Source organism: Homalodisca vitripennis, chromosome 2 (assembly GCF_021130785.1).
Source record: "Homalodisca vitripennis isolate AUS2020 chromosome 2, UT_GWSS_2.1, whole genome shotgun sequence".
Taxonomy (NCBI): domain Eukaryota; kingdom Metazoa; phylum Arthropoda; class Insecta; order Hemiptera; family Cicadellidae; genus Homalodisca; species Homalodisca vitripennis.
In genome coordinates this window covers 126,510,684-126,523,882 of record NC_060208.1, presented here as the reverse complement: position 1 = coordinate 126,523,882, position 13,199 = coordinate 126,510,684, and the positions used below count along the sequence as shown (strand labels likewise).

At 34.2% G+C, this 13,199-nt stretch overlaps 1 protein-coding gene across 1 annotated transcript in view; it reads right to left on the bottom strand.

Annotated features, from left to right (window-relative positions):
* LOC124354686 (condensin complex subunit 3) overlaps positions 1-12,677 on the bottom strand; it is an 85,899-nt gene extending 73,222 nt beyond the window's left edge. The window contains exons 1-2 of the mRNA XM_046805323.1: positions 12,249-12,677; positions 4,850-5,038 (exon numbers count right to left, since the gene is read on the bottom strand). Coding sequence (XP_046661279.1) covers positions 4,850-5,038; positions 12,249-12,395 — 336 coding nt within the window. The 5' untranslated portion in view covers positions 12,396-12,677. The remainder of the gene's footprint in view (positions 1-4,849; positions 5,039-12,248) is intronic.
* Positions 12,678-13,199: the final 522 nt, after the last annotated feature.

Sequence of the window (13,199 nt, the reverse complement as noted above, 5' to 3'; positions counted from 1 at the left end):
AGTAGCCCATTGTTTAGGTTGTTTGGTTTTAGTGTCCTTTCTGCGACTGTGGCAAAGAAGGAGTTGAAGGTGTTTGCTACTTTTTTGGGATCTTGCAGTACTTTCCCGTCTGTGACAATTTGCCATTTACTGAGATTTGGCCTGTTGTTTTTTCTTTCGTTGTTTATTATTTGCCACAGTGCTTTTGATTTATTGTCGGCCTGAGAGATGTGGTCTGATGTTTGTTGTTTTTTTTAGCGTCTTGAGCTTCATGTCATATTCCTTTTTTCTCCGTGCTGATTCAGCTTTGTCTTCAGGTTTTCCAGTACAAAGTTCCTTGTTTAAGGCTTCTATATACGAATTTTTTAAGGTGGTGCATTCATTGTCCCAGCAAGTTGTTTTCTTTCGGCGAGTGATTGCTACACTTTTGACTGGGCAGCTGCTGTTTAGGACGGTTTGTATGATGAGGTGGAAATTTGTATATGCTTGATTTGCATCTTCCGTATTGTATATACTATTCCACTCGTGTGTTTTGAGCGTATCCTTTATGAGAGTCATGGTTTTCTTGTTAAAAATGCGTTTTCTCTCAGTTACAGTTCTGCTATATTTTCCTGCTGTCAGATGTAGTGTGGCCAGTTGGGATGTATGGTCCGAAAGGCCAGAGAGAACGACTGAAGCTTGAATGGCTTGGGGGTCGATATTCGTGCATATCCAGTCAATAGAGGTCTCTGTGTCTTTAGTGAGTCTGGTGGGGGGCAGGCTGTCTTTTGAGGTCAAATGATGTTAAAAATTCGTTAAGCTTCATGTTGTTACTGTCGTTTGCTCGGTTCCCCAGATTGTCAACATTTATATCCCCGACAATGACCATTGGTTTGGTTGTTTGCATGGCGCTTTCCAGCTGGTCCGTTAGAATGTCAATTGATTGCTCAATGTTTGATGTCGGGGGCCTATAAGTGCCAAGTACTTGGATTACTTCTTTGTTGATTTTTATCTCGAAAAAAGCTGTTTCACACACTAGCTCTGACTCTTCATTACTAGTTCTTATTAGTTTGATGGTCTTTTCTAATTCGTTCTTTACATATCCTGCGACCCCTCCTTTCTTATGTAACTTCCTGCAGAAGCCTCCTATCAGAGTATAGCCATCAATCCGTGTATTTTCTAAGCTGTCTTGTGTGAGCCCGTGTTCTGTTAGTATTAAAAGGTCAGGTCTGTGATTGGCGAGGAAATGTGACAGTCTGTTTGTTTTACCAGCGAGCCAATTTATGTTTTGGTGGGCAATTTTTATTATATTTTGCTGAGATGGCTTGCTTTTTTTATTAAGTTTGAGTTCAGAAAAATTCTGAACCTTTTCCTCTTCCGCTGAGTCATCTCTAAAAAATGTTGAGTCTCTGGAGAAGTTTGTCTAGGGAGTGGTGATTTCATGGGTTGGTCAGATTGTGAGACCAGTTCCAGATTGTCATTGAGTTGTCCAGTCAAGGTTGGGGGGACTTCCCCAGCAGTGTTTTGGTTCAGTTTTTTAGACAGGGTTTGGCTGGCTCCCTCAGTACAGTTAAAGTTAGTCATGCTCAAGCTATGTCCAGTGGTTAAAATATTACCTCTTTTACTATACTTGTCAAGATGTTTGGTGAGGAACTCCTCGTATGTTTCCCCCTCACTAAGTACTTGTGCAGTACATGGAGGAGACATTTTTCCCATGCCCTGAGTTTTCGTTACAAGTGAGTGAGCGAGATTGTCATTCACAGGAGTTGGGGATGGTTCTGGGAGGTGGCTATTCTGTTTAGAACGTTGGATGTTTTTAGGTAATTGAAATTCCTGGATGTTAGCTTTTTCAGTGGCTTTTGCCATTTGGAGGGAGACGCTAAACTTGTTTGTCTTCTTAATCTATTTTTGGCTCATTCCTGTTGTTGATGAAGGGTTTTGTTTTTTCAGTGGTGTAGTCCGCATATGTTTCAGTTTTTTTCTGCAGGTTTGACTGACTCCTGGCGTTATGGGTAGGCTTGCATCTGTCGTGGGTAGGGGAATAGAGGACTCTGCCTCTGTTGTCCTTGTATATAAAATCAGTTTTTGGTTGCAGGTTTGACTGGCTCCTGAGGTCGGGGGTGAACTTTGTTCTGTCGAGGGTGTGGTCAATATGTTTTCTAGTTTTTTACTACAAGTTTGATTGACTCCTAGTGTAGTTTGATGCGTGGTGGGCATATTCAAAGTGTTATTTATTTTTTGGCAGCAGGCACTTGAAGCTAAAGTTTTAATAGTTAGCTCCATTTGAGCAAGCTTTGAATTCATCTCTGATATTCCCAGAAGTACAGTGGTTTGATTTGCCTCAAACACTTGGCCATCTTTTGTGGGAGATGACGTCTGAGTAGCCGAGTCCTTACAGATTGTAGCCGTTATTTCTATGTTTTGGATTTTTTCCTGCAGTCTAGTGTTGGTTTTTTCTAGTTCTGCTATTCGTTTTGCATAATTATTAATCATTTGACCCAATTTAAGATCGTGGTCCTCAGAGGAATTCTGGACCTCTATGCGGAATTTCTTTTCTTTATCAAGTTGGGCTTGAACATCTGCATTTAATTGTAGAAGATTTTCAATTTTGGTTAAATATTTACTCATATTGTTTTCCACCTCTTCCATTTTTCCCTCCATACTAATTAGTTTATTTTGAAGCTCTAGTTTCTCTACTTTTAAAAGTTCGTTTTCAGCTACTAATGCTGATCCTATTTTGGCAGCCATTTGAAGATCATCCTCTCGACTGTTAGAGCTTTGACCATATGAACGGCAAAACAGCGAGGGCCAATAGGCATGGCCAGCCGAGCTGAGAGACAGGACATGGTTATAAAACACTAACTTGAGGCAGAGAACATCCCATGACCACATTTGCGGCCTGGCGATATGAACGGCAAAACAGCGAGGGCCAATAGGCATGGCCAGCCGAGCTGAGAGACAGGACATGGTTATAAAACACTAACTTGAGGCAGAGAACATCCCATGACCACATTTGCGGCCTGACGATATGAACGGCAAAACAGCGAGGGCCACTAGGCATGGACAGCCGAGCTGAGAGACAGGACATGGTTATAAAACACTGACTTGAGGCAGAGAGCATCCCATGACCACATTTGTGGCCTAGCGATATGAGAGGACAATCATATGAATTTGATGCCAATCGCAAATGATTAACATTTTGTGTTGCGTCCACACAATTAATGTTATTATAGTTAGCATCATGTTCCTTGTTTATACAAGTCTGGTGTATATTGTAACCAGGTAAAATTGTATTTCTTTATTGTGTTAAACGTACATTATTTTAGATTGATAGTTCATACTTTTCGAATGCACATAAGATACCACTAAAATAACCTTAATAAATTGATAATTTAATTCTCATTCCTACAAAGACTTTACAACTAAAAAATCACATTAAATTAAAACAACTAGGGACAAACAATTTAAATGAAAAAATTGAACACAGTTAACTGTATGTAATTTAACCCACTGACTGCTCTAATATATTTCTTAAACACCAAGCTGTTTTTTTCTCAGTTTTCCAAGCTATTTTTCTAAAATTTGTAAAAAGTTGTTTTTTACTGCAAACCTAACTGTATTTGGTATCATTCTGTTCCCAATGAACAGTATAATACGATGATAATAAGTAACTAAAGTAAATAGTTTAATTTGAATTTTTATGGTGAGTGGGATTTTTTTGTTATTTGCATGTAAAAAAGGGGGAGGGGGTTGCCTAGGAAATATAGTATATTGATTGGCGTTAAAGGAACGAAAATAAACTTCAGATATCTGTTGAATGGCAGTCTGAGGGTTAAGTCTATCACAAGACCCATTGGTATATGAGAATTTCTAAACTTGCATAAAACCTCACAGGTGAGTATTCTTGGAATAAAAATAAAACATTTTCTTCTTAAAAACATGGGACTGAAAATATCTCCTTTTGTAAAGGTACAGACATCTACATTAACCCAGAAATATTACTGTTTAGTCTTATCAGCATGTGCAGGAATTTTTAACTTCAAGTTCAATTTTCTCAAAAATTATTTTTGAAAACAAAATAAGTATATTTACTATATTTTTTACTTTGGTTTTAAATTTTGCAATAAAAGAATAATTTTGTTAAATGTTCTTTAATTTTAATCTTTATTCTATATCTAGATTTTTGAGGTCAAAATTAAAGTTTGAGACACTACAAAATCAGTCTTATTTACTAAACTCCAAGAAAGATGTAGAATTTTTAAATCAATAAAAACACAACTTTTAAAAAGCCAGGTAACAAATTTAACAATTTTTCAATAAATAGAATTAATTGAATGAAGAAAATAATATTTATTGTGTAGCTTTGGTGTCCTGTAGCTTCTAAGGGAAGCATTCATGGACATAAGCATAGGAAAAAATTTAATATGACCTGTACAATATATGTCAATATATGCCTGTAATATGTCTAGTAAAGTTTACTTCAACATGGATCCAGAATAAGCTTGTATTTTGGAAATTTCTGTGTTATCAAACCCAATCACATCAGACCAGGACTTATACCTTCTTAACATCTTGGCTATAATCCAAGTTTCTCAAAAATACTAAATACTTTTAAAATCCCCCATATTCCCAGGCATTCCTCGTAAACTTGGATAAATAAAAGAAATAGCAAGAGGACTTCCTTTAGGAAAACTATATAGGCATCCTCTAATTCTGCTCAACATGCAATAAATTATTTGACACCTTTTATTGCTGGGTTTATTTTAGTTACACACAGCTTACCTACAGTTAATTAAACAAAGCATACCTCTTTAACAAAAGATTTAACATGCTGTAGTATTGAATGAAACATCATACTCTAAATATATTTTGCTAAAATACCACAACTTACATCAAAAATGAACTGAAATGTTCTTTCGAGTAGAGGGCAACTTTCCTCTTCTTTTAAACCAAAACTAAATGATACAGCAAAATCTGCAGCGAAATCTAGGGTTCTCTCCACACTAGCTGATTTTTCTTCATGCATGAGACAAGCCTCTAGGCAAAATTTGAAGTCTTCGAAGAAATCTTCAAAATCACTCTATAACAAATCACATATGAAAAATTAAATTCAAACATCCACTTAATTGTAAAATTTTACAACTAGATACAGGTTGTATACAAGATGATTTAAAAATCCCATTCTAATTTTTTAATACTTGCAAATTAAAACAAAAACTTGGAAATTTTCATAGATTAATGAAATCTACTTTTAATGTAACAACGATTTTTAAAGGATTCTTCTTCCCCTCCCTAACTCAAAATTTCCCTAATTCAAGTAAATAATTTGTTTCATTGACATCAAAGGTCCAATTTCAATTTGATATAAACAAACAAATCTAATACAACATTCGGAGAAAGATTAACTATGAGTAAAAAATGCTCACAGAAAATGCTCTGTTTCTAAAGTGCCATTATTTAATATTACAATTAATGAACAGAAAGGAGAGGGAATGGAAAAAGAAAAGGAAAAGACAAACAAAAAAGCGTTAATATCCTCTTTTGTTCCTCACAATGTATCTGTATTTCATGTTGTGTATGTCCAGGCTCTAAATTTTTTGTCTGAGAATGTGGATGTTTGTTTTTATCTGATCCAGCTATTGTAATAAAATAGAGTAGTTCAGAGTACACCCTGTTATACTTACCCCTACTTAGTTGGTCGTCCTCCCCCACCCAGAAACCCCGACTCCCCCAGTCCCCTATATCGATGGGCTAATTGAGAAATAACCTAGGTTCAAAAACAAGTCAATACTTTTTGTGCAATAGCCTATATTGTCAGTGCCTAAACATTTTTTCTGCAAATGAAACTATGTACTATATGTACTTTTAAAGATCTTTTAATTTTGACTGTACGAAGCATACTGTATATATATATATATATATATATATATATATATATATATATATAATTAGCAGATTCCAACAATCATTAAATTCCTTTAAACTTAAACGAATCATTACAAAATTTTTGTTGAAAAATAAAATATATAAATATAATGATGTTAAAAACCAGATTCACCAGGAACTTACAGTGTACATATTGACTCGATGATGTGCCATACTTAAAATTATTTTGGAAATTTAGTATAATTTTATTGTAGGATTAAATTAGTTTATATTTTGACGTGACAACGTCTTAAATTAGGTTGCGACTCGGAGTCACTCATGAAAAAGTGTAACGCCCGGTAACGTTACGATGCCCGTCCAGTGGGTCCGCCGCACGGGATCCGCACGGGATAAAGCAGATAACTGTGGGTCCGCCGCACGGGATAAAGCAGATAACTATGTTTATTCGTGAAAATGTGGAGTGCTTAGATTCGTCATTTACAACAACTACAACAATAAAGGTAAATAATTGTACACTGATATTTCATTATCGTAAACTATGATTGATTGATTAATTGTTAGATTGACACAAAAGTTGAGAAACTGAGTTTATAGGTTATGTCATACTATTGACAAATGTTGATAGTGTTAAGTAAATTATTAGTTTAAATCACTCTGCAATCAATCGTAATTCAGTCGATTGAGAAGAAACAGCGCGTATTGCTAGTCAAACATTTAAAATAACAAATTATAACCTCTAACCTGTCATAACAGTGCGACCAAACAAACGAACTAAACCGACCAATCACCACGCGCGGAGTTAGAATTTAACTGTGTTTAGCAAGAATTTCAAATTCCAATTTTAGTAAATGTTTTATTCAACTTTACCATTTACAATAACAAATTTTAATTAATTTCAAATTATGTACAATGTTTTAGTAAACAAAATATATTTCTATAATTAAAATTTGTGCAATTCTTATTTTCATTCAATTCCTTGTTCCTATTGTGCAATTTAATAATATTCATATCAATAAATATTCTACCGAGAAAAAGACGTTGTCACGTAAAATCTTCGCCCGTAAAACCGACTTTACAGGCAACCATAATGTTTTTTTTTTTTTCCCCCTGGGGCGGCCTACTGCCATGCACTTAAGCCTCAAGGGCTTTTTGCGCACCCCGGAAACACACCATGAGGCCCACCATTTTACAACTTCAGCAGTTCAACAAACCGCCGAAAACAACCTATCAAGTCCTCCTGGGAAAATTCACCACCCCTGTCCAAAATACCAAAGATGGCATACCGCTCTCTTGCTATTGCAGGGCAATCAAAGAGCAGGTGCTCAGCAGTCTCCTCCTGCTCATTACACCTTCCACAGAGTGGATCTTCCTGAAGGATGCCAACTCTGTGAAGATGCTTCCTCAGGTGACCATGCCCCGTAATGAGACCAATGACCTTAGAAGACATTGATTTGTTTAATGAGAGAAGGTCCGAAGCCACCTTGGAGGAAGGTGACTGTAATACCATTCTACTCACTCTCAAACCCGGATGCAACCTCCACCTTCTCTCATGCTCTGCGCGAATCCGTTTCGAGACAACCCTAGAGGATTCACACCTTGGAACACCGCAGAACAGTTGAGGGCCCATCATAATTGTTGCTGAGCCCTGGTTGGCCAGGGCATCAGCTCTTTCATTCCCAAGAATCCCCTCATGACCAGGAACCCAACAAACTGTTACATTGTTGATTCTGGCAAGGGAGGAAACGGCCTGATAGCAATCCCAAACCAGTTTGGATTTGATCACGCAAGAATCCAACGCCATCAGCGCTGCCTGACTGTCTGTGAAAATATTAATCGTCTTGCTCCTATATCGCAGACGAAGATTCTCACAAACATGTGACCTCCGCTTGAAAGACTTGTCGGATACGGATACCACCAGCTCCCTACATGGTCTCACTCCCAGAATTCCAGCGCCTGTGCCGCTTTTTGTTTTAGAGCCGTCTGTAAACCATTCGAGCTCCGCTGGTGGAAGAGGTTTCTTTCCCTCTGACCAATCATCCCTTGAGGGTAAAATAATCCTAAAGGGTTTGTCAAAGGAAAATTTTTGTGGCATCTGATCAGAGATCATGTGCAAAACATCCTCCTGTATCAGAGTGCTAATTCTGCAGTGCCCACTGCTGCAGCCCGACCAGAGTCCCATCTGCTGAAGACAGTAGGCACTCCTCCTGGCCATAGCCCGAATGACAATGTCCAGGGGGGCGAGGTTAAGACAACAATCCAGAGCCGCGCCTGGCGCACTAGGAATGTTATCATATATAAAATTAAATATTATAATAAAAACTAAAAATATATTAATATTTTAATTTAATATTAATTAAAAAAATTTAATTAATATTAAATTGTAATATTAATAATTATTAATATTACAGAAACAATATTAATAATTAAAATTGAGTTAGATATTAACCATTCTTAATACCAACATAATTAATTCAAAAACCTAAAAGGTAGTTCCAGAATAGCAGATCAGTGGAGTCTGTACACATCTTTAGAATTACCAAGTAGATTTATCACATGGTAGTTTGGGTGATCTTCTAATCTTGAAAGATAATTGTGACTGAATTTGATAATTTCTTCTTTGACTGTTGAGGTGTTCAAATCTGGATGTAACGTTTTATTGGATACATACGAAGGTGCTTTTGCAATTTTGCTTAACAATTTTGATTGATATCATTGAAGTATCACCAGATTTGAATTGCTTGCGGTTCCTCATAACTGCACACTTGTATCTTGTTCAAACTGAGTTTTGATTTAAATCCGAGTAGCCAATTCATTTTGTATTTATATTTAGCTGGCTGTCTCTTCATCCAAATGTGAGATTTCCATAAAAGCCTTCTGTTTAAGTACATGCTTAGATCATTTACACAATTACTTGGAGTAAATAAACGTCATTCCATGTAACTGGAGGACAAGAATTTTGATTTAATGTAAACATTATGTGAAATGATTTATTTTTGTTAATTTTGATTCTTCATGTCTTAAACCAATTTATACACATCAAACTCATACTCCCACTTTGAAATCACACAATGACCAATTAAATAATAATTAAGGAATAAATTAATTTCCTAATATTTAAATGCTCACAATCAAACACCTAATTAACTTTCAAAATTAATTAACCATATTAAAGTAACACGAGTAATGGATACCACATGGTTATCAATAAGGCAGTAAAGGCTACTGGGGCACTAACCTCACTGATTCCAAAATGAATTCAAACAAAGTAAAAACATTTGCATGGTATTTGAGTAATGGCCACAAGTACAATGGAAAATATTAAGTGTTATTTACAACAAACTGTCAGACTCGTTTACACTTCCAAATAGTAAGAAGTAAGTAACTACAGTAAATGCTAAAGTGCTTTGTTTGTTACATTTAATAAACACACATTGCCTACACAGTTTTTTTATTATTCTTCATTAACTTAAATGATTACTTTTTTAGATATAAAAAAGGCTGAACTAGGCTATACTGTAATTTGAAATACATTTAACGTAATTCTATTCAACATTTTGATTTCGGTAGTTTAGATAATTAGAAACATGAACAATTCAAGCGGTGTGGTGACCGCTTTATTACACTTCACACTATACTATTTTAGTTACTTTCTACACATTTTCCATTTCAAAAACCAACAATTTAATGTAGATGGAGTAGGTCTGACTTAAATATTTACTTGATTCTTTATTCCAACAGCATCTGCCAATTCATTATAACAATAATATAATGTTAAAAAATTTACAAAATATGAACAAAGTATATCAAACAATAATGACAATATTCATGCAACATAAAATTACATTTAAATTATAATACAGTAGTAATAAATACAGACTGAGAATATTAACAAGAATAGACATTACAAAATATAACGCTAGCATTTGCAACAGCAACAAAACAATAGTAACTGATAAATAGTAATAAATTAACAACAAATCACGACAAGGGCATAGAATTACAATAACTATGAAAACAATAACAATACAGTAATATGAGGGAGGCAGTAATCAAAATCTTATATTATTTATTCGAGGGAAAGCCAACAAATGAGAATGCATACAATTTATGTATCAAAGAGGTAACCCTGAGTAGCTAATCAAAATTTAAATGTAATTAACGCATTCTTCTCATTCTCCTGGACAAAAATATACATGGTTTTATAGGGTTGAAATCACAAAGTTTGTTTTTTATAATTGAAATGTAAATGTCAATTTGTGGTTATATTTGTGTACTGTGCTTCTTGTTATCTATGATTTTCAGTGTGTTGTCTGCTCCAAATAGCTTATCTGAGTGTTAGAAATAACCATCAACAGTCGCCTGCAGTACCCTATACTGCCTCTTCAATAATAATGACGTCTATTACACAATCGCAGCTGTTAACTCTAATACTAATTAGTTTTGTAAGTTACTTAAGTGTTTGATTGCGGATTACATGAGCAGTTAAAATATTAAAACATTAATTAATTCCTATTTAATTAGGAATTGTGTTTTTTCAAAGTGAGAGTATAATTTCATTGTGTAAACGCATCACTTTTAAATCGGGAAAAGCTATTTTTATGTGATCAGATGTTACTATGTGGTATGTAACTTAAGTACATAGTATGTACATGGAACGAAGTTATAGTTACGTTTGGTTATTTATTAAACTTATGTTTGTTTTTTACACTATTTATTGGTTTGTTTTAAGTTTGATTAGGCCTAAATTTTTATGCATTATACTATTTTTAAATTTATTTTTATCCTGACTGGAAGCGAGATTTGCGTTATTCACCTATTGCTATCATCCTATTGGGTAGGGTACGATAAGTGGACCCGGTTTTTTTTTATCGAAATTGGCAAACTATATAACCATTGATATAATCAATCGATACAGATTAATTATTTTGAACTATTAACTTAAATAATCTGTATCAACAGCTGTAAACACTCTAAAATAATACTCCAAGTGGAGGGTAATAGGGTACGGTCCAATAAGCGGACCCGGTTTTTTATATCGAAGAATATAATCATCGATACCTAATATTCGCATATCGAATCATAGACTATCAATCGATATAAAAGTAATAACAATCATATGTTTAAATTAAAATGTGAATTTAATGATAACAAATAATAAATGAACATAACCAAAATCAGGGAAACTCATAACTTTAACTAAATGAAACAGAACGAAAACGTTTTTACTAAAGTTGTGTCCACCATTAGGGCCTACCTTCTTTTTTTGCATCTGAAGACGACCATGTTAGCTCCTCTGACAGTTACATTTGTTACCTTTCCACAAATATCAAATAATGGATTCTTAGGTACTAACCCAACATCCTGAAGCCATAAAAAACATATTTTATCGTCTTTTAAAGCAATTTCGTGAAGCTTCCTAAGATTGACGGCCATTTTAATACACAAATTTAAAATATTACCTTAATTGTATTATTTGAAAGTGTTTACAGCTGTTCATATAGATTATTTAAATTGTTAAAAATAATTCATCAGTATCGATTGATTATATCGATGGTTATGATTAAGTAATATCGTTTGCCAATTTCGATATAAAAAACCGGGTCCGCTTATTGGACCGTACCCGGGTAATATTCCAATTTTACATAAGTAATTCTGATTATTAAAAATGGCAGTCAATTTTAGAAAACTACACGACGTTGCTTTTTCGTGGCTTCAACATGTTGGACTCGTACTGAAAAACCCATTATGTGAAATTTGTGGGAAAGAAACAACTGTAACTGTGAGAGGAGTAAATATGGTCATCTTCAGTTTTCCTAATTTTGGTTATAATTTGTTTGATCACTGTAAATATTAAATTCATATTTTAATTTAAAACATATGATTGTTATTGAGGACTATAGGTACTTTTATATCGATTGATAGTCTATGATTTGAGACGCGAATATTAGGTATCGATGACTATATTCTTCGATATAAAAAACCGGGTCCGCTTATCGTGTAGAAGGTCTAAATTAACAAAAACATCTTTTATTTGGGTCACATTCCCGATTTTTGCATTATTGTTATATTATGTATATCCAAAGATAGCGTAACAGCTAACGTCAGCAGCAACCAATACGAGGTTGACTTACGATTATAACAAGACTACATAACGACCATGCAATGAAACATAGAAAAGTAGTTCCACTTTTCATGTTATATAGCTCCGTTATTTGTCATTTCCACTCACTTCAGGAGAGCTATGGCAATAGGTTAATAATGCGATTCAACTGGTATTTTATCCCCCCTGACCGTTAAATTCACAATTACCACAATTTACTATGTAATTACACTGTGCTTATTATAATTATGCTAAGTAGCAGCAGCCTATTGTTTCAAATAACAAAGATCTAGCCTATACTTACCTTTTGGTAAATATCTGTCAGAACCTTTTTATTAGTTGGATGATTACTTTTGGAGAATTGAACATTATGAAAAACAGATTTAACACAATGTTTTGACTCCCCTTGATAAGTTGATAACATATTCGCTGAACTACGGCCTAAAGTCATTTTAATGAATTTTGTACTCTCAAATTAATTTACAAACAAAATTAGCCGACACTCAAAATCACTGCAGTGTTGAAAACGACAAGAATTTGCTATATGGAATATAACAATGAAAACCACGCTACCATCATTCCATAAAAACGTTTAAACACGGTATACGTATACGCACAACACAAACTGAATAATCAAATGATTGCGTTACAATAGATACATAAACAGACAGTAAAAGGTTACATTTTAAAAACCGCCCAAATCCAAAAGCTACAATTTCACTTGTCAGTTAGTTGAAAAAAAAAATTAAATACTGCCTCCTAGGGTTTGTCAATGTTAAGGCAAGCTTAGTTTATAAACTATACAACATGTTGTTCCTTAAATAATTGTGGTTACTTCAAGCTGTAACACTAAGAGCAACATTCATGAAGTGGTATAATTTGTTAGTTATAGTATAATATTGCAGTAACGAACACACTTTTTAATTTTATACTAATAATTGTCGATAGTCAGTCAAAAACATAATATGTCATTTACATACAACAATGCCCTGTTATATTTAGCTAGTACATGGATGGATAAAATCGTAAAAATTAAAGGGATTTTTAGATTGAGTCTGATTGGGAAATCTTTGCCGGGGCTCCATCTAGCTTGCCTGAAAGAATGATGTAACAAAAGAATAGGTAAATAGCGAAAGTCAGTAATTTATTTGTCTTTAAGCCATGGTTGGAAATTGTCATCTTCATAATAATTTCTTCAATATATATATATACATATATATAATAACTAAAAATTTATAATACAGTATAACAAACT